General features: G+C 44.6%; 1 protein-coding gene across 6 annotated transcripts in view; it reads left to right on the top strand.

The window, feature by feature from the left end:
* ESCO1 (establishment of sister chromatid cohesion N-acetyltransferase 1) overlaps window positions 1-24,796 on the top strand; it is a 56,646-nt gene that overhangs the window by 12,789 nt on the left and 19,061 nt on the right. For all 6 annotated transcript variants that reach the window (XM_050939199.1, XM_050939200.1, XM_050939198.1 and 3 more), the window contains one exon: window positions 17,313-17,444. In XM_050939199.1, coding sequence (XP_050795156.1) covers window positions 17,313-17,444 — 132 coding nt within the window. The remainder of the gene's footprint in view (window positions 1-17,312; window positions 17,445-24,796) is intronic.

Below are 24,796 nucleotides of genomic sequence, written 5' to 3'. Positions count from 1 at the left end.
CGTACTGATTTTTTTTCCAAATTTTTTTTTATGGTGTATGTCACTAGTGTCTGAGCATGCCTAACCATTAATTATTCCTCACATCACAACTATTGTTTTCATTTTACTGATGTAAAACTGAGGCACAGAAAGATTAAATGTCTTGCCCAAAGTTCCCAGGAAGTGTGGCAGAGCCTAGATCTTCTGAGTGCCTTAAGATCATCTTTCCTCTTTTTATGAAAGCTACAAAACAAATTTTAAAAGAGCAGTGAAAACCTAATACTATGTGTGGACGCACACTCAGAATTATACTTTGGAGGAAGAATCTTTTTATGTTCAAAGCTACTTAAAAACATTAAATCTCTGTAGCAACTTTCAAATCAGTATGATGTCTGTTTTACACACCATGGAAAGTGACGTAGCAAGATTCAGTGACTTGCCCAAGGTTGCATAGATTGGGTTAGAATTTAAGTCCCTTATTGTTGTGTTCAGACTAATATAACAATCCAGTCTGAGATATTATAAACTATGATATAGGAAGTCAGACCTTAAGTAACTTCTAAAATCTTACATATTCAGTTGACATTGTTGCTGGTTAAATGAGCTCCCATATTTATGCAAAATTAAGGTGTTTGTTTTTTTTTTTTTCAATTAAACTTAAGGCGAGTAGAAATGATCCGTCCCCTTCCTTAGACAGTTTTAAACAAATACTCCCTTGCTACATTTGCATCCTAGATTTTTTAATGGAGTTCAAAAAAGAAATAGGTAAGTTAATAAAGGATAAGTCCATCAGTGGCTATTAACCAAGATGGTCATGGATGGAACCCCATGCTCTGCGTGTCCCTAGCCTCTGATTGCCAGAAGCTGGGAGTGGATGACACTGGACAGTGGGATGACATGACTCCATAATTGCCTGTTCTGTATGTTTCCTCTGAAGCATCTGGCACTGGCCACTGTTGGGAGACAAGATACTGGGCTAGATGGACCATTGGTCTGACACACTGTGGCCATTCTAAATACAAGTACATGAGAACCTGAAAATGAAATTGATGTCTAGTTAATTCTTTTTGCACATTGCCAAGACTGCAAAATTTAAACTGCATAGGGAGCTTTTTTTAGTTTTCAATTTTAATAAAATAAGATGTTTTTTGTAACATAAGCAAGAAAATTTGCTTTTAAAGATTTTTATACTGACATCCTCAATGCCAACGCAGTAACACCACCTCCCTAAGCAGCACTGAGCCATGGTCAATGTGTTTGAGGTTGGTGCTGCACAAACACAGATACTGCACTACCTGCATAACCCTAAAGCCTTGGCTACACTTGAGAGTTACAGCGCTGTAACTCACTCCCTGTCCACACTGGCAAGGCACATACAGCGCTGTATCTCAGTGGCTACAGCGCTGAAGGTACTCCACCTCCCCGAGAAGAATAACAGCTGCTGCGGAGTGGCTGAGACGCTGGTGCTCCAGTGTAAAGAGGGAAGTAACCTTATTATGCAGTGATTGACCTCCAGAAACTCCCCATAATCCTTTTAAGTGAAGGTTCCTCTCATTGTTTTGTTGTGAACTTGGGGCTCCGGGAGCTGCTTATCAAAAAACCAAACACAGCTAATGTTTGCTGTGAATGAGCAGAGGCAGGCAGGGGGCTCCCTTTGGAACACCCACAGCTAATGTTTGCTTGAAGAGAGAGGCGGGGGGGGGGGGAGGGGAGAGAAGGGTCTGTTTTGGGGAGCGGCTGCTTATCTGATGTGAGAAAAAAACAAACAGCTGCTGTTTGCTTTCAGTGAGTGAGTGAGGGTGGGGGAGGGGGTCGCAACTTGCAAGGCAGGGAGCTGACACAGTGTCGGCTCCAAAAATCCACTCACTCTCTTCCCACACGCTCCCTGTCACACTCCACCTTCCTCCCCCCCCCCTTTTTGAAAAGCACATTGCAGCCACTTGAACACTGGGATAGCTGCCCATAATGCACCGCTGCAAATGTGGCCACGACAGTGCGCTGGTAGTTGTCAATGTGGACAGACTGCAGCACTTTCCCTAGTCAGCTGTACGAAGACAGGTTTAACTTCCAGCGCTGTACAGCTGCAAGTGTAGCCATACCCTAACAGTCTTCCAGCAGCTGTCCCACAATGCCTGACACTGATTGCCCGGATCACAGTTGTGAACTCCTGTCCTGGGGTCTTGGAGACCAGAAGGCTCACTGACCCCACTCCAAGTCCTGCAAATTTTTGAAATGCTTTTTCCTGATTGTCCAACTTGGTGAGCACACCTAGCAGATCTAAGTTCTTGTGTGCAACTGCCTAGCTGACCATATTGGCTACATGCTCCAGATGAACTGCAGCTTGGAGTAGACAAGAGATCTTGGATTTCCTGGGCCTGTGGGGAGAAGAGGTTGTGCAAGCACAGCTACAGACCTGTCATAGAAGTGTGGACATCTGTAGATTTCACAGATGATTCAGGAGAAGAGGTACAACAGGGATCAGCAGCAGAGCTATGTGAAAGTGAAGGAACTGTGGCAGGCATAGCAGAAGGCCAGAGAGGCAAACAATTGATCTGATGCCAAACTGCAGACCTGCCACTTTTTACAAAGAGCTGCATGCCATGCGTGTTAGAGACTTCACCACCACCATGGATATCTCCAAGGAGCTTGAGGCACAGGCCCCAGGCATGAACAGAGAGGATGAGGGGAAGGTGGAGGAGAATGGAGGACATGCAACTTGGGGGGTCCAGCTATGCCATGAGCCAGGAGTTTTGAGACTCCACCACAGCCCAGTCAGTTGCTGCAGTTGAGCAAGTGCAAGACCAGTGCAGGGGAAAGAACCTTAGGTAAGTATGTAAATTTATTTTCCGTTATGGTGCTTCTAGCTTAACAGGACACTGCTATTGACTTTTCATTAATTTACTTGTACTAAAAGTATTGGTACAACAAAGAGAGGTAGAGTTTTATATGCTTTTCATTCCCCTGTAGAGTTAGGTAGGGGGGCTGTGCAGAGCAGCTCATTTATATTCTGAGATGTCCCCGGAATCCTTTTGGGAGTTCTCAATGAAATTTTCATGGAGGGACTCAGCAGTCCTCTCCCAAAGCTTTTTAGGATGACAACCTTATTTCTTCCCTCATGGTAGGATAGCTTCCCACACCAGTTGGTAATAATTTTGGCAGTCTCCATTGCAGCAAACAAGCTAGCGTGGACGGGCCCAGGTGGCTTTGGGTTGCCAACAGCAGCTGTGCTCTCAGTGCCTTGTTACCTTCAGGAGAGAGAGAGGTGCTGAAATCGCCACCGCTGTGGAAAATGGTGCCAGTATTCAGTGCCATTGCCCATCACTCATAGTTCCATGCAATTGAGCAGTCCCTTCCTCATTTCCCTCACCCTTAGCAGGCCATACTCACCATGGCTGGAGCTGTGAGTGGTATTGTGCACAAGCACTCTGAAGCAAAAGTGTCAGTAAGCATGTATTGTTTAAAACTTTCGGGGAGCAAGGGAAGGGAGTTCTGAATCTTAACTTTGCTTTCCATTGTGAGTATACTGACAATGGTACTGCTGTTTTCTCTGTAGCTGCTGCCATTGCAGCCTTGAGTGGTTCCCTCTCCGCACCTGCATAATGCTTGAGCCAGATAAGAAAGAGAAAGTAGAGAACTTGGGATGATCTGTTCAGCAAGATCATGCAAGCCAGTGCTGTATCATATCATGAACAAAGGGCCTGGAGGATAAATATTGCAGACTGTATAGAGAAGGCAACACCAGACAAGCGCCAGGCCCAGAAGTCAGAGGGAGATGCACGAAGACATAATGGGGCACTTTGGGCAGCAAACAGATGCAGCACACTCTTGGGATGTATAGGTTCAACAATCCTGTGGTTGCCTCCCTTTGCAGTCTGTGGAGAAATGCAGTATAGCACCTCCCTGCATACTCTCTCTACATTCCATGTGGCATCAGTGGCCACCTCACTAATTCTACCACTCCCCACTGGGGGTCATTAAGGACAAACACAGCTTCACATACACTGACCTGTGAGAGGCACAGTTGATGTCTATATTGGTAAAATGGACATTAATGTTCCTTCTCCTTCGTTAAGCTCTGTTACATTAAAACCACAAGAAGTTTATGGATTTGCTTTTAACTTGCACAGAACTTTATGGAAGTGTTTTGTTACTCTTTTGTTTGGAAAATAATTCATCTTCAGTAGTTCTGAGCATATGCTGCAGAATGGCTGGCGATACTGAAAGCACCCAGCTTCTCATGACACAACTCATAATATCAGTGTTTAAACAGTGTAATAATAATAAATGTACAGCAAGCACCACAAAATTAGTAGGTGTCTGTGTCACATTCATAGATGTGCACCACGCAATTCCTAACAGCCCCCAGACTTCATGGCCAAGTAGAGCACAGCACATCAAAGTGCTCTTTCAAAGCCTCTGTATAGCTCCACCTTAAGCTCTTCTGATAGTCTTGCTGTCTGATTGTTCAAACTCAGCCAAAAGCTGCAACACCTCTGCTGTCCACTCTAGGGGCAACTTTTCCCCCTTTGCTTCACAGATGGACACAGTAGGCGGCTATAACCATTTGGATATTTTTCTCCCTGAGATCCAGTCTTGTGAGTAAACAATGCCAGTGCCCCTTCAGTCTACTGAAAGCACGTTCAGTTGTCATCCTGCATCTGCTGAGCCAGTAGTTGAATCTTCCCTTCGTGCTGTTGAGTGGTCAGTATATGCCCTCGTGAGCCAGAGGAGCAAGGGATAGGCTGGGTCCCCCAGAATTGGTACTGGCATTTCAACATCACTGTTTATAGCAGCAGAGTGCAAATGCTTTAGTGTATAAATTTGAATAATCTTTCATTTTGCTGCTTATTTTTCCATTACACTTTCATATAATCTCCCATTTAACTGTTTTGTAACATAGGCACTTCATGAGAGAGGTGAAATGTTTTTGCCTCAAAAAATTCATGAGTTAAACTGATGAAAGTGAAAATGCTATCCATAATGAAATTGATAAAAGCCAATGGGCTTGAAGAAGTAAAGTATAAAACTGAAGGAAACAGTTATTGGTCAGTTTTAATTACTGGCTCTTATTCCATTATAAACCTTCATGCTCCATCAAGTTTATGTTCCTATTTACAGAATCAATCTGACAAATAAAAAAAATCAGTACTGTAAATACTATCCATGCAGCATAATGTTCAGACTTCACTTAGCATCTTTTTTATTTTACATGTTTATTGCTACAGTTTATAATGACCAGTGAAGTCAGCATTTCATAATAGGAAATGACCCCATATTTTTACTACTTTTTTTTTAATTTTTAGAAAGTAAACTCCTAGAAATTTTTTTTAAATGTAACTTTTGCCCTCTGACTGAAGCAGTAACAGTTTATGAAATTTGGAGTCATGTTTTCCCAATCATTTTGCTAAATTCCACAGAATAAAATTCTTTTAAAATCTGTACATCTCCTTTTTGAGTGGAGCATGCCTTGACGAGTAGAGAACCCTGCCCACCAACTTCCTGCCAGAAGCTTCTGCCTCTTCAGGCAATACATATGGCTGCTCAGGAGGTCCTCTTTTTTTTTTCCCCTCTTTTTTCTTTAATTCTTCGTGAAGAACCCAAGAAGAAATGTTTTCTTTGGACCTTCTTCCTGCTTTTCTCCATTTCCTCCTCACCCCTTACAGCCTGCATTTTTTTTTCTGGCTGTTTTTGTTCTTTGAGCAAAGTGTTGCTCCTAGAGCAGCTGCAGCAAGGGTAATCAAGAGGGGAAGTGCTTCACCCTGTGCCTAAGACAAGGGGCCCCTACCATCTCCTACAAAGGCACCAAATGCCTATTTTGCAGGTGGAGCTCCTCAACTCATAAATGGAGGATCAGGCAGAGATGTACCTGTTCAGAGAAGAGAAATTGGTAAGACATTTTTTTGTCCAAATATCAAGAGAATTATTAAAGCCCTTCTAAGTGTGAAGACAGCCTTCATGTAATGTGATGGCTGGTTGTCTTGAAGTTACAAATGGACTGAAACAGTGGGTTTCAGAAATATAAACTTCTCACAGTGTTCCAAATGGGGTTTGTCCAATTTAGGGTCTTTATCCTCTCTGCAGTTGTATGAATGCAGTTTGCATCAAGTTAGTGTAGGTTTGCAGGTGCCTAAAAGAATGACTTTAGATCAAGTAACTGAGTTTCTGCTGTGGGTCTGTCAGATTGCTAAGAACTAATCTTCATGCTCCCTGTTACTGGCTTTCTCCTAAGTCTCAACAGCTCATGCTTCATTTTGCCCACCAGAGGCTTTTGGAGAAGATTAAAGGGACACTGTCAATTTAAAGAATACGTTAAAGGGATACTGTCAGGTAAAATGTTTAAACTAATTTCAGAAAACTTTTGTGTTTTAATTTTTTTCCTAAAAAACCTTTTTGAAATGTTTTAAAAATGGAATTTCTTCTCTTCTGCTGATGTTTAAGGGTGTGTTTCAGGGAAGCAGACTAGGCAATATTAAGAATAATAAATCAGCATTCAGGCACTCGCCTGTCTATCTTAGCTCTGGGCACATGCCTCCTTCCCTGCTGTTTCAACAACAACATTGGTGGGTATTATGCCTCAACATCCAAACTCCTCCCTTTAACCTATTGAAAAGTCACAGGATGACTCTCGTATTGCCTGCAAGGCCCATGCATAGATCTGAGAGAAAAAAGGATCGGTTTCTCCCAGGCCTCAAGCTTTCAGTCACTCCTCAGTTCTGTGCAGGAGTCGAGTGACGGATGCTTACCAACCAGCTCTGCCAGCCTATCCTGGGGAAAGGAGACACCATCCTGTTCCCAAACCAGAAACTGCAACAACTCTGGCTGTTACTGGCAAACTCCATCTTTGGAGGGAAGAGTGGGTATGTGAGCTCCCTTCAGAGCACTGCGTTAGAGTAATGTCATGCTAGTGCATGGGAATAGGAAGTTCAGCTGAGTAACAGAAGTGAAAGAGCTGTGTGCAGGGTACTCTCAAATGTGTAAATAAACTGAAAACAATTGTTTCCTGTGTCGCTTTCAGTAATAGAGGTTTTTCTTTTTTCTTTTCATTACTATGCTATTTTCAGATAGGTAGTTCTCTCCTCTGCTACTGTGGTGTGAGACCCATGCAAAAAGGAAAACTATACATAGGAAATGATAGCCTAAACATGACATGTTGTCGAACGCTAAAAAAAAGACACTTTTTTTTCTTTTTTTGCTCTTTTCTTTCATTTGTAGTAATCTTAGGTGCTAACGTGTAATAATAGGTTAAAAATAATTGGCAGATTTATTGTGTCTCAAATTTAATTCCTACTGCTGTATTGCTCCTTCTGATTTTAGCCTGCACATCCTGCTTCTGCACTGCAGAGTCTATACCAACTCATATAGCAATTTTTTGTCTGAAGAATGGTCTGCAGTTTGTGGATTTGGAACAGTGCTTCAGTTATGCTGACAGGCTAATGTCTTTATGGGCTGCATAAGGTTATCGAATATGTTTTAAAAAAAATAAAATAAAACCCTTTTTTCACACTCTGCAGCCTTAAAGAAAGCTTGGTGCACTTTCTAATAGCTACTAGCATATAAATACTAGGGGAATGCATTAAGTTCTTTGAGTGCTTGCTCATATCCATTCCAATTAGGTGTGCGCGCGCCGCGTGCACGTTCGTCGGAGACTTTTTACCCTAGCAACACTCGGTGGGCCAGCAGGTCTCCCCCTGGAGTGGCGCCGGTATGGCGCCTGATATATACCCCTGCTGGCCCGCCCGCTCCTCAGTTCCTTCTTACCGCCCGTGTCGGTCGTTGGAACTGTGGAGCACGGCTAGCTGTTCTCCACCTCCCTAGCGTTTCACTCTTGTGTAGTATCGTGTATATAGTTCTTTCATCGTAGTTATAGTGTTAAATTTAGTAAATTGTAATTCTGTAGATAGTTAGAGAGGATCGGGGGTTTGCCCCTTTTTCCTCCCCACGGTACGGGGCCCATGCCCGGTTCACCGGGCTTCAAGCCTTGTGCGGCCTGTCATCGGCCGATGCCCACAGGAGATCCACACGACTCCTGTCTGAGGTTCCTAGGCGAGTCCCACCTTGCGGACAAGTGCCGGATCTGCAAGGCGTTTAAGCCCCGGACAAAGAAAGAGCGGGACAGTTGCTTAAAGCAGCTCTTGATGGAGGCAGCACTGACTCCCCCATCTTCGGCACCGACTCCGGCACTGGGACCAAGCGTCTCCTCCGCTCTGGACCGCCCGGCACCGACAAAGGCTTCGCTTTCCCGCCCGGCACCTCAGCCGGCACCACTCCCTCTCCCCGAGGAGCAAGAAGCACAGGACTCCTGCGGCTCTTACAACTGCACCACAGTTGGAGCGTGCTTCCAAATCGGACCACCCGGCACCGTCATCCGCCGCGGCACCGAGCGTCGTCGCACCGTCGACTCCAGCTTCGCAGGAGCTGTTGAGTCCGGTGCCTCTTAGCTCCGCAGCACGACCTGCGGTTGAGCTCGTCGTGCCTTCCACGCCAGAGACCTTCTCCATGGCACGCGACCTCATCGCCATGACAGAGCCCGAGCCGCCCCAACCCCCGGCACCACCGGTGCAGGTTATCCAGTCCATGGGCAAGCCCACCATGGTGCGCCCACGTTCGCTGGACGCCACCGAGCATCGGTCCCGATCCAGATCGAGGGACTACTCTCAGTGGCGCCGATCAAGATCCAGACGCCGCTCGCAGTCCCGGGGCCGCTCCCCGCGACACCGGTCATACTCGCGGCACCGATCAAGATCCCAGTCGCCGTCGTACTGCTCCCGGCACCGGTCCAGATCGCGGCACCGACGTTCCTACCGCAGCCGTTCCCGGCACAGCAGCACACGGCACCGGTCGACCTCCCGGCACCGAGCTGGTAGCAGGTCCCGGTCCAGATCGAGGTACCGCCATGACTCCCTGTACCGCTCGCCGGCACTGCGCAGAGACGAAATCTCTATGCGCAGGGGCCTGGCACAGTCATCGACAGCTGCTCCGTGGCCTTCATGTCACTCGTCCGCCTCTTCACATGTGGACAGCGCCTCCTACGGGAGTTCCAATGTGCAGGCCCACCCGGACCATGGAGCACCGCAATGGTCCTTTTGGACGCCCTGGGCATACCACCAAGCCCAGGGTGAACCACTGGGCCCAGCACGCTCCAGCCACTCGGAGCACCGTGCACCAGAGGCCACAGTCAGCCGGCCTCCCCCCTCGGGTATGGAGGAAGACCCTGCGCATCCCCTGGCACAGCAGGATGCCCCAGAGACCGAGGTCCCTCAGGACGAGGCTTCCGTACAGGAACCATTCCTCCCTGGGTTATCTTCTTCCTCGTCCCCAGATGAGGCGGTAGCGGGCACATCTTCATCAGGGCCCCCGCCGATTGATCTCTGTGCACATCAGGACCTTCTGCGGCGCGTTGCCCAAAATATAAACCTTCCTGTAGAGGAAGTCCCTGAAGTGGAGGACCCGGTGGTCAGTATACTCTCTGTAGAAGCACCGACCAGGGTGGCCCTCCCCTTCATCAAATCCATCCTGGCAAAGGCGGACACCATATGGCAGTCTCTGGCCTCCATTCCACCCACAGCCCACGGAGTGGAAAGAAAATATATGGTGCCATCCAAGGGGTATGAGTACCTCTACGTACACCCCGCCCCCTGCTCGTTGGTGGTACAATCAGTCAACGAACGGGAGCGCCACGGCCAGCAAGCTCCTGCGCCAAAGTCCAGAGAAGCCAGGCGCATGGACTTGCTGGGCCGCAAGATTTACTCCGCGGGAGGCCTTCAGCTGAGTGTGGCGAACCAGCAGGCCCTCCTGAGCCGATACAGCCACAACACCTGGGAGGCTGTCGGCAAGTTTACAGAGCTAATTCCCCAGGACTCACGCCAGGAATTTTCAGCTCTCCTGGAAGAGGGGAAAAGGGTTGCGAGGAACACACTGCAAGCATCCTTGGATGCCGCAGATTCGGCAGCAAGAACGCTGGCGTCGGGTGTAGCCATGCGTCGGATATCGTGACTGCAGGCTTCCGGACTACCGCCGAAGTTGCAGTACACGATCCAAGACCTACCATTCGACGGGCAGGGTCTTTTCTCAGAGAAAACAGATCCCAGGCTACAGAGCCTGAAGGATAACCGGGTTATCATGCGTTTGCTGGGAATGCACACACCCCAGACTCAGAGAAGACCATTCTGCCCTCACCCTCAGCGCCCTTACCCCCCGCCTCGCCCCAAACAGGACTTTACCCGGAGCCGAGGCCGGCCGAACCGCAGACGACAGTCGGGTCCTCAAAGGGGTAACAAATTCTGGGTCCGACGAACCACCACAGGGACCCAAGGCAAACTTTTGAGGGTGCGCCCGAGAGCAGCTTACCAATCCCTTCCCTGGATCCTCTTCATTTTTTTCAACCGCCTCTGCCCCTTCCTGCCGGCGTGGTCCCAACTGACCTCGGATCGTTGGGTCCTGCGCACGGTGGAGTTTGGATACCGTCTTCAGTTTATTTCTCCACCCCCCTCCCATCCTCCCTCCTCGTCCCTCTTCAGGGACCCCTCTCACGAGCAACTTATCGTCCAGGAGGTTCGCAAGCTCCTGCTCATCGGAGCTATAGAGGAGGTACCGAAGGAGTTAAGGGGCAAGGGGTTTTATTCCCGGTATTTCTTAATCCCCAAGTCAAAAGGGGGCCTTCGGCCCATCCTGGACCTGCGAGGACTGAACAAATTCATCAAAAAGTTCAAGTTCCGCATGGTATCCTTAGGAACCATCATTCCTTCCCTGGATCCCGGAGATAGGTACGCCACTCGCGACATGAAGGACACATACTTCCACACTGCGATTTTTCCTCCGCACAGGCGGTATCTACGCTTTGTGGTAAACCAGGATCACTACCAATTCACTGTCCTCCCCTTTGGTCTCTCCTCGGCCCCTCAGGTATTCACCAAATGTATGGCGGTCGTCGCTGCTTCCCTGCGCCGTTGTCGTATCCACGTCTTCCCTTACCTCGACGACTGGCTTATCCGAGGCACTTCGGAGGCACAGGTGGTCGGCCACGTCGCCATCACCAGGGAGCTGTTTGCGAGTCTAGGCTTGACCATCAACCCAGACAAGTCCACTCTGGTGCCTACGCAGAGGATAGAGTTCATTGGGGCATTGCTGGACTCCAACCTTGCGACAGCCAGTCTTCCCCTGCACCGGTTCCAAGCCATAGTTTCCCTGGTTAAAGGTCTGCAAGCCTTTCCGACCACGTCTGCTCGAACTTTCCTCGCTCTCCTGGGGCACATGGCCGCATGCATCTTCGTCATGAAGCATGCAAGACTCCACATGCGCCCGCTGCAAACCTGGCTCGCATCGGTCTATCGACCAGGCAGGGACGCCATAGACACAATCATAACGATTCCACCGACCATTATAGGCTCCCTCAGCTGGTGGTCGACGTCCTCCCAAGTGGGTGCGGGCCTACCGTTTCACGCCCCCCAGCCCTCAGTGTCCTTGACAACGGACGCGTCATCGCTAGGCTGGGGTGCACACCTGGGGACCCTGTGCACACAGGGTCTCTGGTCACCAAGAGAGCTGACTCTCCACATCAATGTGCGCGAGCTGCGGGCAGTACGACTGGCATGCCAGACGTTTCAACGCCATTTACACGGCCGTTGTGTTGCGTTGTTCACGGACAACACAACGGCCATGTATTACATCAACAAGCAGGGCGAGACTCAGTCGTCCCCGCTGTGTCAGGAAGCAATACGCCTATGGGACTTTTGTATAGCCCACTGTATTCACTCAGTGGCCTCCTTTCTCCCGGGAGTGCGGAACACCCTCGCGGATCACCTGAGCAGCTCCTTTCTATCCCACGAATGGTCCATCCGTCCGGACGTCCTTTATTCGGTTTTCTGGAGGTGGGGGTTTCCCCGAATAGACCTGTTCGCCTCCAGATCAAACAGGAAATGCCAGATGTTCTGCTCCCTACAGGGTCGCTCCCCGGGCTCCCTCTCGGACGCGTTCCTCATTCCGTGGAAGGGACGTCTTTGTTACGCTTTTCCACCCTTCCCTCTCATCCACCGAGTCCTGATCAAAGTCCGCAGAGACAGAGCTCGCCTCATCCTGATCGCTCCGGCTTGGCCGCCGCAGCCCTGGTACACCATGTTGCTCGACCTGTCCCTGGCGGACCCAATTACCCTACCTCCTTGGCCGGATCTGATCATGCAGGATTTCGGCAGGATGCGCCATCCGGATCTACAGTCCCTCCATCTGACTGCATGGCTCCTGGCTGGTTAAGCCAGTCTGAGTTGCACTGTTCCGCAGCAGTACAACAAGTGTTGCTGGGCAGCAGGAAGCCTTCCACGCGTTCAACCTACCTCACGAAATGGAAGCGCTTCTGCTGCTGGTGCGACCAGCATGGCCACGCCCCACACTCCGTACTAGTCCCCACTATCCTGGACTACGTGTGGCCTCTCAAACAGCAGGGATTGGCGATCTCCTCTCTACGCGTTCACCTCGCGGCTATATCCACCTTCCATCCAGGCGAGGCTGGCAAGTCCGTTTTTTCCCACCCCATAGTGTCAAGATTCCTCAAGGGCTTGGAGTGACTGTATCCTCACGTCAAACGGCCTACCCCTACTTGGGACCTGAACCTTGTCTTGACTAGGCTCATGGCGCCCCCCTTCGAACCTTTAGCCACATGCTCGCTGCTGTACCTGTCCTGGAAAGTGGCCTTCCTCTTCGCTATCACTTCAGCTAGACGAGTCTCGGAGCTTCGGGCTCTGACCGTGGACCCTCCATATACAGTATTCCATAAGGACAAGGTACAGCTGCGACCGCACCCGGCGTTCCTCCCTAAGGTCGTCTCCGCCTTTCATGTTAACCAGGACGTCTTCCTGCCAGTCTTTTACCCAAAGCCGCATTCATCCCGACGAGATCAACAGCTCCATTCCTTAGATGTCCGAAGGGCTCTCGCTTTCTACATTGACAGGACCAAACCCTTCCGCCGTTCACCGCAATTGTTTGTGGCAGTGGCGGAGCGCATGAGGGGCATGGCAATCTCCTCCCAGCGTTTCGCATCCTGGGTGACGTCCTGCATTCGGACATGTTACAGCCTGGCCCACGTTCCCGCGGGACCTCTTACCGCCCATTCTACCAGGGCTCAAGCTTCATCTGCTGCGTTTTTGGCCCATGTCCCCATACAGGAAATCTGCCGCGCGGCCACCTGGTCTTCTGTACACACCTTTGCATCACACTATGCACTGGTCCAGCAGGCTAGAGACGCCGCCGCTTTCAGCGCAGCAGTTTTACAGTCCGCAACGTCTCGCTCCGACCCCACCGCCTAGGTAAGGCTTGGGAATCACCTAATTGGAATGGATATGAGCAAGCACTCGAAGAAGAAAAGACGGTTACTCACCTTTGTAACTTTTGTTCTTCGAGATGTGTTGCTCATATCCATTCCACACCTGCCCTCCTTCCCCACTGTCGGAGTAGCCGGCAAGAAGGAACTGAGGAGCGGGCGGGCCAGCAGGGGTATATATCAGGCGCCATACCGGCGCCACTCCAGGGGGCGACCTGCTGGCCCACTGAGTGTTGTTAGGGTAAAAAGTCTCCGACGAACGTGCACGCGGCGCGCGCACGCCTAATTGGAATGGATATGAGCAACACATCTCGAAGAACAACAGTTACAAAGGTGAGTAACCGTCTTTTTTTAAATATTTAACATCTCCATATGAATGCCTGTCCACACACTTGAATACATATAATATTGTAACATCAAGGAAATCTTAAAAAATGGTCTGCCAGATACCAGCAACAGTCTAATATTTCTGTCCTAGTGTAAAATGTAATTGGGTTGTGTTATATTCTTGTTTATAGAAACTATGATAGAGTATATGACCTACATCAATCAAGATAGGGTGAATTAAGAATACTGGCAATTTTGAGGATTTCTTTGCATTAATGTTTTAGTGACTTCATTGTGGTGTTAATTTGTTAGTGTGCTACCATTCACTTTTTGAATAAATTTTAACATCCCAATCATTTGAATAGGATTTCTTGTGTCACAGGGCTTGTTGCAGTACTGTTTATACATTGAAATATAAGAATTGCTTTATATTTAGCTGACTTTCAAATGTACATGTCTTATCTTTTTGAAGTGCTCTCCAAGCATCAAAGCAGACTTCCCCCTCACCTATCCCACCCTGAGCATCGGGGACATGTTCTCCATCCTCGAGATAGCAAAAATTAGGTTTGGTTCAAGTGGGGTCGTAAGGTAATCACATGCATCCTTCCTCCTGAACTGCCTTTTTTCCTTCCTTGTGTGTAAATAGTTGAAATTCAACACACTCTTTTGGCCGAAAGGGCAGTTTCTTCTGAATTACACCTTTTTAAAGGAGGCCTGGAGATAGGGGAAAAAATACATCAGTCTCAACTTTCACACCCTTGGAACCCGAGTCTCTCCCTGATGCTCCAGCCCAAAGCCAACACATGGAGCAACATTTGTTTCCTTCTGAAGAATTATTCCTTTTTCCCGTCTATTACATGCCATAGGAATGTAAGAATTGCCATGCTGAGGACAGACCAATGGATCTTCTGGTCCCAGTTTCCTGCTTCCAGCAGTGGTCCACACATGTGCCTTCAAAGAGAGGCTTAAAAATCTTATTATGCACCTCACTAGCACAGTGATATACCTTGTCATGTTTTCTCCATCCCCTCTCCTATTGTCTTTCTCCAGTACTCTTGTGTGTATTGTGAGCTACACAGTGAAACTTGTGAAAAATTACTAGAATTAATAGTATCAGAGGGGTAGCCGTGTTAGTCTGGATCTGTAAAAGCAGCAAAGAATCCTGTGGCACCTTATAGACTAACAGACATTTTGGAGCATGAGCTTTCGTGGGTGAATACCCACTTCTTCAGATGCATGTGGTGGAAATTTCCAGGGGCAGTATATATATGCTAGCAAGCAAGCTAGAGATAACGAGGTCAGTTCAATCAGGGAGGATGAGGCCCTGTTCTAGCAGTTGAGGTGTGAAAACCGAGAGGAGAAACTGGTTCTGTAGTTGGCAAGCCATTCACAGTCTTTGAACAACTCAACTGCTAGAACAGGGCCTCATCCTCCCTGATTGAACTGACCTCGTTATCTCTAGTTTGCTTGCTAGCATATATATATACTGCCCCTGGAAATTTCCACCACATGCATCTGAAGAAGTGGGTATTCACCCACGAAAGCTCATGCTCCAAAACGTCTGTTAGTCCATAAGGTGCCACAGGATTCTTTGCTGCTTTTATAGAATTAATAGAGCATGGTTATAGGGGTAACTCACAGGGTACACTAGGATGTGGCTTTTCTTTAGAACAGAAACCTATTCTTAAAGTTCTAACTTCACTAGGCCCATTTCCAGACTAACCTGCGGCATCGGCGGGTTAAAATCGATTGCTCGGGGATCGATATCGCGTCTAGTCTGGACGCGATGTATCGATCCCCGAGCGCGCTTACATCGATTCCGGAACTCCATCAACCCGAACGGAGTTCCGGAATCGACACGGAGAGCCGCGGACATCGATGCCGCGCCGTCCAGACGGGTGAGTACCTCGATTTTAGAAATTCGACTTCAGCTACGTTATTCACGTAGCTGAAGTTGCGTATCTAAAATCGATTTTAATACCCTAGTCTGGACGTGGCCTAGTAGATTTGCTTGAGGTTACAACTGTTTCTCTGGTAGTTCAGTTTTCAATGTTGATCTAATTCTCTTCAGACCAGTTAAACCAAATATTGTTCAAAGTTGAAAGGAGTGGGAAACAGGCTGAAAAAATTGAGTCGTACTGCAAAAAGACCTTCCCAGTAATATAGTGTAAAAAGTCTATAAATATAATCTGCTTTTTTTTAAAGGTGAAATTAAATTCACAGTAAATATTCATGCAGTATTATGTTTTGAGATTAACACACACACACACACACACACACACACACACACACACATCACTAAAAATTTTCCCTAGAAAATTCCCTCTTTTACTCATGTAGTAGTGTTTACTGTATACTATGGTAATTGGATCCATATTGTATGTAATGTCTGCCTAGCTTCATTCCATTTTTAACCTTGTGTGTTTTTTATAATCCATTATCTCTCTCATACACACTTTAAACAAAGTCCAAACACAGATTTGATTCTTTTAAAACCAAAACTTAAATATATTAGCCAAAGATAAGTTTCCAACTTTATCAATATATACATCTGTTCTTTGAAACAGTCTTCATCCATATGTGTTACGTAGTTCAAATCAACAAAGACCCTATACTTGAGGTCTTATTCCTTGTTCGACATTAATTATGTTGATTCCTAGTTCTTTGTACTCTTCATAATGAATAATACTTATGTTTAATCAGTAAATTGTGAAATAAATACTGAATTATCTGTGTGCTAAATGAATTTTGTAATAGATTACAAATAGTAATAAGATTAAATGTCAGAACAAAATTACTGATTATTCCTTTTATATATGGGTCTTTTTTACAGTGTTAGGGGAAAACAAGACAATACGAAGCATGGTAAAGTTAAGAATCTTTAGATTTCTGGGCAAGGGGTATATTCTTAACTGATGCATATGATTTGTTATATATAAAATCCAACTTATACCCCTAAAACTTTGAGGGAAGAGAAATGAAAAATAGTGCCAGACACTTCAAATTTAAAATATTTAACATTAATTTATCCACCATAGAAATTTGAAATACAGTGCCAAGACATAACATGTACTACTGTTCCTCTAATGCTCATTTCCATAACTGTTAGGCTTTATATTTTTATGGTAGTGCCTATAGAATGCTAGATGCTTTCCAGGTACTCAGGAGGCGATGGTCCATGCTCAAGAAGCTCACTATCTAAGGACAGACAGGAGTTAAAGCATAGGGAACAACAGAATCTATCCTATTTTTTTCCATACATGATAGTTAAACTCTCTGTAGACAGCAAAGTAGGTAAAGAGGTCATTGCCTTACCTTTTAATAAAAGAAAAAGTGAGCAGTCAATGTTTCTTCATGTGGTCCTGTTACAATGTCTTAACTCTAACCTGGAAGAACTACCATTAACACTTTGGGTGGGGGAGAAGTTGTCTTAATGTGTCCTTTAGTCTATGGCCTCTGCTGTAACTCAGCTTGTGTGCTGGCCATTGGAGGGTACACCTTTGGTCACTATATATTTAGTATACTACTTGTTTTCCTCCTCCTCCACTTCCTTTTAGCCTCAGTGCAGAATCTACATGTGCTTATGTTTGTGAATTGCATATCTAGCTATGAAAAGTTTGTTGTCAACTGTATATTGAGCAATATATATATATATATATATATATATATATATAAAATGTATTTTCTTTTTAAATAGGATGCAGGACAGAAAAGATTTGGAGCTATTTCCTGTAATATTTGTGGAATGCTTTACACGGCATCAAATCCAGAGGATGAAACTCAACATCTGCTCTTCCACAACCAATTCATTAGTGCTGTAAAATATGTGGTAAGAGAACTTCATGTCTTTTTAAACAGTAATAAGCTTTGTTTTCCTTTCTATACATCAAATGCAATTCAGATTACTTTTAATAAATTCTTAAAATATCACAGTAAATGATAAATTGATCTGTGGCAAACATTTTTTTGTTAAGGGAGCCTAGCACATTGTAATAAGTCACCTATAAAAATTGATTATCATTATAGCAACATTCCTGTTCAGTTTTATTCCTTCCTTGTATTTCTGTATTGTTTTGTAGGAAAATAGTCATTTATCACTATTTTTAAAGTTTTGTTAAATTTAGCTTATGATATAATTGGTATTGCTACAACTATTGGCATAAGAACTAATTGGGAAGATCATTGTCTTCTTTAGACTGTCATCCAGATGACTTCTAATTCACTTTTTTAAATATTGGCTATGTTAAATTAATATCAGTGATTCAGAATTGGAATATCTTGGAACTTTGAGCATAGCATTACAATGTATTAAAACTTCAGAGAAGAGACTCCTATTTTTAACAGTATAATTAAAGTAACTATACATTCCATACTCTACTTAGGCATAATAGGTATTGTTGAGTTAACTCAAGTTTAAAACACAAGCTTGTAGTATTGTACAATTTCAGATAAGTATTTTGTAAAATCAGCTGCTTTCAAAACTTGTCCATGTGTCTGAAATCCAGAACAGAATCTATAAAGTCTGTTTGTTGTTTTTTGTTTTTTTTTAATCACATATGTTACCTTCAGTACTCTACACTCAAGCAGATAAGACCTCCAGGATAACTGAACTGAGGCCACCAATTCATTTAATATAGGTACCAAACAGCAATTAGACTTCCATTAAATCCTGACCCTGAGTTTGAATCAGTGGTCTAAAAAAGATCCATATACCATTATTAATACTTTGAAACCATCTAGTCACTTTAAACAATTATTGCTAAATACTGCGGGCTTGTTTCATTCTTTTCTTCGTTGGCTGGCTGAATCCCAAACATCTTAGAAAATCTTTTCTGAAAAGCATTAGGCAAATTTAAGGGGCTAGATAGGTAGAGACCGTGATAGAAGGCAAGTGAATACCTGTTTTCCTACTTGTTCCAATTTATCCATAGTAAGTCCATCAATTAGTCATCTTAAACGATTTTGGGGTCTCAGATGTTCCCCAGATTCTGTGTTTTGTCTGGTGTAGTAGAATAGATACTGTAGCAAACATCACAAAGGCTACTGAGGTACATCTGGTTTTGAAATACTTTGGTTGCCTTGGTGGAAGAGCATTTTTATGGACAAATGAAAACAGGTGTGGGAATGTAACAGCTAGATAGTCTTTGAGGAAAGACTACATTAAATCCCTTTGAACAGCAGTTTGTTGGCTACAGGACTGGTCTTTCACAGCTGCTAGCACATTGATGATCTATAACTTCAGGTAGTATTGGGGGACCAGGTAGGCATTTCTGAGGAAGTGAACAAATACTTTAAGAATGATGAGCGTTGGAACAGCTGATATGCCCTCCTTTCCTTGCTATCACAGCTATGTCTAGGATAAGACTGATATGCATGTAAGTGAAAGGGAGAAGAAAGTGCCCTAAAAACAATCTGGAATAACTGTAGTTTACAATGGCCAGAATTTTTAAATATGGTGCAGACAAAGTGTTTAGAAAGGTGGCTGATGGCTGTGAAAAAGCTTTACATAAATTGCATCCAAGAATGCTATCTTTATCTGCACCTCCTAGTGAGTGAGAGCAACATCTTATCTCTCTGAAATCTGTGAGGCTCCGGTTGTGACTCCTCAAGTCATTTCCAAAGATGGAAGTAGAATAACAGATACTATGGCACCTGGGATGATGATTGTATGTAATACATAGAGTTGAAAACAAGGGAAATAATTTTGTGAATGTCTTTGAAATTTCCTCCCTTATTTTTAGTTGAAAAATGCTTAACCAAATCTATAGTTGTTCGAACAATGGGAAATTTAATCTAGAATGGAGTGGATACATACTCTTCTTTCTAGTTGTTATAACTCACACTTGGATGTTACTGGCCATTCTATTTTCCCTTCTTCCAGACCTTCACATGGGCTTGGTGTTCTGGGTAGATTCAGTACACTATGATGATGGCCGTGATAGAAACATCTATATAAAGGTGTCTTGAAAGGATTTTTTTCAAAATTGGCCTTTTACCTTTTTATGCTGCTTTGATGTCTAAACAGCCTGAAATGTTGACTTTTCTGATTTTTCTAGAATCAGAAAAACTAACTTTTGCTCATCTTAGTTTTTCTATACAACTTCTGGAGGGAGCAATGACTCAGGGTACATATTGTGAACTGTTGCATGTTAATGTTAGTTGACGGTATTGAAACAAACTTTCTCCCATTGTAATCATCGAAATTAAATAGACAGTAATCAATGTTTAAAACTCTGATTTTGTTAAAGATCTCTTCCCCCTTTTAAATTGCTTATCTTTCACACTCTGGAGAACTAATGAAATGACATCAGTTTTCGAATCATTTTGCACATGACCCTTAAGCAGCGTTATCATTGCTCATGTTGGAGCCTGATTTGCCTTTTAAGGGCAGTATCACAAGACATCTCCCTCCATTCCTCCACTGCTCAGCTCCTTTATCCTGTGATGCCTCAGTTTGAGACATGAGAAAATTTGTCAGACTGATTGTTAGTGAGAAAAGTAAGGCTACATTTTCTCTCTTCCTTCCCTATGTACCTTGGGATGATACTGAACATCTCTCTCAATTAAAATCTCAAACAGATAGTTTGCACATTTTTTCTTTCCTATCATGCTAGCACCTGCTGCTACCATGATGTGTCCATGAAAGTAAACAGTTTCTGATTTTTGGTTGGTAGTAGCCCTATTTTTTTAAAGAAAATATTTTCTTCTACATTCTTTTGGCCAATCAGCAGATGCATGAGACAGAAGAGAATAAATTAACTCCTTTGTTATTATCAACTAAACTCTGAAACATGATTCTTCTCCTAAAATTGATTCCTGGCTGCTGCTCATCTAGTTTCCTTTGACAGATGTACATTGTGTCCTGAATAGCATATAATTCCCAAGAGCACTTTAGAATCGGGCAGAACAGGCTACAGTTGAGATACCGCATGGCCACAGATGTCCTCTTACTTCCCCATGTGGTGGCTGGTTCCTTTTTATGATTAAAGATATTTTTATTTTATTTTATTTTATTATAGAACCTCTTCTTGCAGTTAACTGAGACAGCATCAGAATGCACCCAGAAGTGCTAGAAGTGCTGGAAGTATTTTTCCATGAGACCCTGAATTCTGTAAATATTGATGGTTTTAGGTGCATTCCGTCTTCACTTCCCAGGGAAGGCTTTTACTGGCATATGTATTTTTCAAGTCCAGGTTAAGTCTTATTTTATGCAAGACAAGAACACTTGCTTTTTGCCTTAAATATAACTCTCTTCATATTTGCCTTTTGAAATTCAAGTTTTTTGTTGTCGTCATTGATACAACTTTCATTTTAATGAGGCAAACTAAAAATTTACCTTTTTTTAGTTCCTTTTCAACTCTGTGTCTTGCTGACTTTAAGGAAGAGATTTAAGTCCTATATATTCTCCAAAGACTTCACCACCTTAGAATGATGTTGATCAGTGTTCCAGTTATTGTGTTCAAAATTACTGATTATTATAGGCAGTGCTGGTAGCATTGCCTATTAATGTTGCCTGACATTTCCCATTATAAAGCCCTATTTTCAGTTGCTTTTAACTTTGCCAAACTAACAAATTGGGCTGAAATTTTCCAGACTGGGTGTCTGCCTCAGGGTGAATATTTTTTTTTGGAGAACTTTAGCCAAAATGGTTCATCAATCTCTGAGAACAAGGCTAGGGAAAAAAGTTGTTTTGCCCATGTTAAAATCTAATGACCTTTTCTTCAAAAAGTTCTAGTGCCCCTATTGTTTGAATATAAACTTGGAATTTGGCACAGTGGACGGCCTTTGTGTGAGGGTGTACTTTTTGCCATTCCCATGAAAATCTGCCCAAACTTGGATAAGTTATATGCGTTTAAAAAATGACAGCACACACAGGCTTACTATGAGGTTCCTTAAATGTTAGTTGCTAAATTCTCAAGATTTTGTCAGCACTGGTCATTCTCCAGCCCCAGGCTGAGCAGTCCTTTCCCTGTAGCTTTAGGCTACTGGAGGCTGTGCTGGCTTTGGGTCCAAATACCTAAACTGAGAAACATTCTCCAGTGATACTCCCTCCTCCCCCAACTGGACCCAGGCTGCATGGAGGAGGAAATTGCCTGATGCAAATGCAAAGTGGCCAAGAGTTGGGCCTGTGGGAAAGGTGGAGGTAGTAGATTGGGGTGGGGGGGAAGCTTTGAGGAGAGGGAAACAGGGACTATGAGTTGGAGTGAGTAGGTGACTGGAACAGGAAGCCAGGAGACTGAGAACCAGTGGGAGGGGATACAGAGGTGACAGGGAGCCAGGGTGTGAGGGAAGACCTGGTACTATCTGGACAAAGATTGGAACAAGGAACCAAGTGTGGCGGTGGGATACTGGGGACTAAGGCAGTAGAGATGGGAAATGTTTTGTGGGGTAGGGGGGAGGTGTCTGGCCGTGGAGCTGCAATGCAGGGAACAGAGACAAAGTGCAGGGGGTGGCTTAGTCTTGGACATAGAGTTTGGAGCTGGCTCAGGCAGTGGTGCTATAAGGAGGGCTTTGGGATGTATGGCCATTGAGAAGCATTTATGGCAGAAGACTGTTCTCTCGGGATGGACTTCACCTGAGTAAGGAGGGAAATAGACTTCTAGGATGGAGGCTCGCCCAACTGATTAAGAGAGCTTTAAACTAGGAATTTGGGAGAGATGGTTGGGAGATGTCCAGGAGATCTCCACGCCGGAATTTAACCTTGAGAAGGAAGAAAACAAAGTAAGAGGGGATACAGCCGTGGACAGAAGAATTGACATAAGGAGGAAGGGTAGTGTAGATACCAGACTAACAGGTGATGCTGGTGGTAGAATGTCTGTGCCTAACAGGGTAAAGAATGTCAGTGAAGCCAAACTGCAAAAATTAAGATGTCTGTACACTAATGCGAGGAGCCTAGGTAACAAAATGGAGGAACTAGAGCTACTGGTGCAGGAAGTGAAACCGGATATTATTGGGATAACAGAAACATGGTGGAATAGTAGTCATGACTGGAGTACAGGTATTGAAGGCTATATGCTGTTTAGGAAAGACAGAAATAAAGGCAAAGGTGGTGGAGTAGCATTGTACATCAGTGATGAGGTTAACTGTAAAGAAATAAGAAGTGATGGAATGGACAAGACAGATTCTGTCTGGGCAAAAATCACACTAGGAAAGAAAGCTACTAGAGCCTCCCTTGAGATAGTGCTTGGGGTGTGCTACAGACTGCTGGGATCTGATTTGGATATGGATAGAGACCTCTAACGTTTTTAATAAAGTAAACACTAATGGGAAATGTGTGATCATGGGAGACTTTAACTTCCCAGATATAGACTGGAGGACAAGTGCTAGCAAGAATAATAGGGCTCAGATTTTTCTGGATGTGATAGCAGATGGACTTCTTCACCAAGTAGTTGAAGAACCAACAAGAGGGGATGCCATTTTAGATTTGGTTTTGGTGAGTAGTGAGGCCCTCATTAGAAGAAATGGTTGTAGGGAACAACCTTGGTTCGAGTGATCATGAGATAATTCAGTTCAAACTAGATGGAAGGATAAACAAAAATAGATCTGGGACTAGGATTTTTGACTTTTCAAGGGCTAACTTTAAAGAATTAAGGAAATTAGTTAGGGAAGTGGATTGGACTGAAGAACTTGTGGATCTAAATGCGGAGGAGGCCTGGAATTACTTTGCAGCTGCAGAAACTATCAGAAGCCTGCATCCCAAGAAAGGGGGAAAAAAAACCATAGGCAGGAGTTGTAGACCAAGCTGGATGAGCAAGCATCTCAGAGAGATGATTAAGAAAAAGCAGAAAGCCTATAAGGAGTGGAAGAAGGGTGGGATTAGCAAGGAAAGCTACCTTAGTGAGGTCAGAACATGTAGGGATAAAGTGAGAAAGGCTAAAAGCCATGTAGAGTTGGACCTTGCAAAGGGAATTAAAACCAATAGTAAAAGGTTCTATAGCCATATAAAGAAGAAGAAAACAAAGAGAGAAGAAGTGGGACCGCTGAACACTGAGGATGGAATGGAGGTTAAGGATAACCTAGGCATGGCCCAATATCTAAATAAGTACTTTGCCTCAGTCTTCAATAAGGCTAACGAGGAGCTTAGGGATAATGAAGGGATGACAAATGGGAATGAGGATATGGAGGTGGATATTACCACATCTGAGGTAGAAGCCAAACTTGAACAGCTTAATGGGACAAAATCGAAGGGCCCAGATAATCTTCATCCAAGAATATTAAAGGAACTGGCGCATGAAATTGCAAGCCCATTAGCAAGAATTTTTAATGAATTGGTAAACTCAGGGGTTGTACCGTATGACTGGAGAATTGCAAACATAGTTCCTATCTTTAAGAAAGGGAAAAAAAGTGATCTGAGTAACTATAGGCCTGTTAGTTTGACATCTGTAGTATGTAAAGTCTTGGAAAAAAATTTTGAAGGAGAAAGTAGTTAAGGACATTGAGGTCAATGGTAATTGGGACAAGTTACAACATGGTTTTACTAAAGGTAGATCATGCCAAACCAACCTGATCTCCTTCTTTGAGAAGGTGACAGATTATTTTAGACAAAGGAAATGTAGTAGATCTAATTTACCTTGATTTCAGTAAGGCATTTGACACGGTTCCACATGGGGAATTATTAGTTAAATTGAAAAAGATGGGGATCGATATGAAAATTGAAAGGTGGATAAGAAACTGGTTAAAGGGGAGACTCCAACAGGTCGTACTGAAGGGTGAACTGTCAGGCTGGAAGGAGGTTACTAGTGGAGTTCCTCAAGGATCAGTTTTGGGACCAATCTTATTTAACTTTTTTATTACTGACCTTGGCACAAAAAGCGGGAATGTGCTAATAAAGTTTGCGGATGACACAAAGCTGGGGGGTATTGCTAACACAGAGAAGGACCGGGATATCATACAGGAAGATCTGGATGACCTTGTAAACTGGAGTAATAGTAATAGGATGAAATTTAATAGTGAAAAGTGCAAGGTCATGCACTTAGGGATTCATAATAAGAATTTTAGATATACATTGGGGACACATCAGTTGGAAGCAACAGAGGAGGAGAAGGACCTTGGAGTATTGGTTGATCGCAGGATGACTATGAGCTGCCAATGTGATATGGCCGTTAAAAAAGCTAATGCGGTTTTAGGATGCATCAGGTGAGGTATTTCCAGCAAAGATAAGGAGGTGTTAGTACCGTTATA

Source organism: Gopherus flavomarginatus, chromosome 2 (genome assembly GCF_025201925.1).
Source record: "Gopherus flavomarginatus isolate rGopFla2 chromosome 2, rGopFla2.mat.asm, whole genome shotgun sequence".
Lineage (NCBI taxonomy): Eukaryota > Metazoa > Chordata > Testudines > Testudinidae > Gopherus > Gopherus flavomarginatus.
The sequence above is the reverse complement of the archived record's forward strand: the minus strand, read 5'-3'. Positions and strand labels throughout refer to the sequence as shown.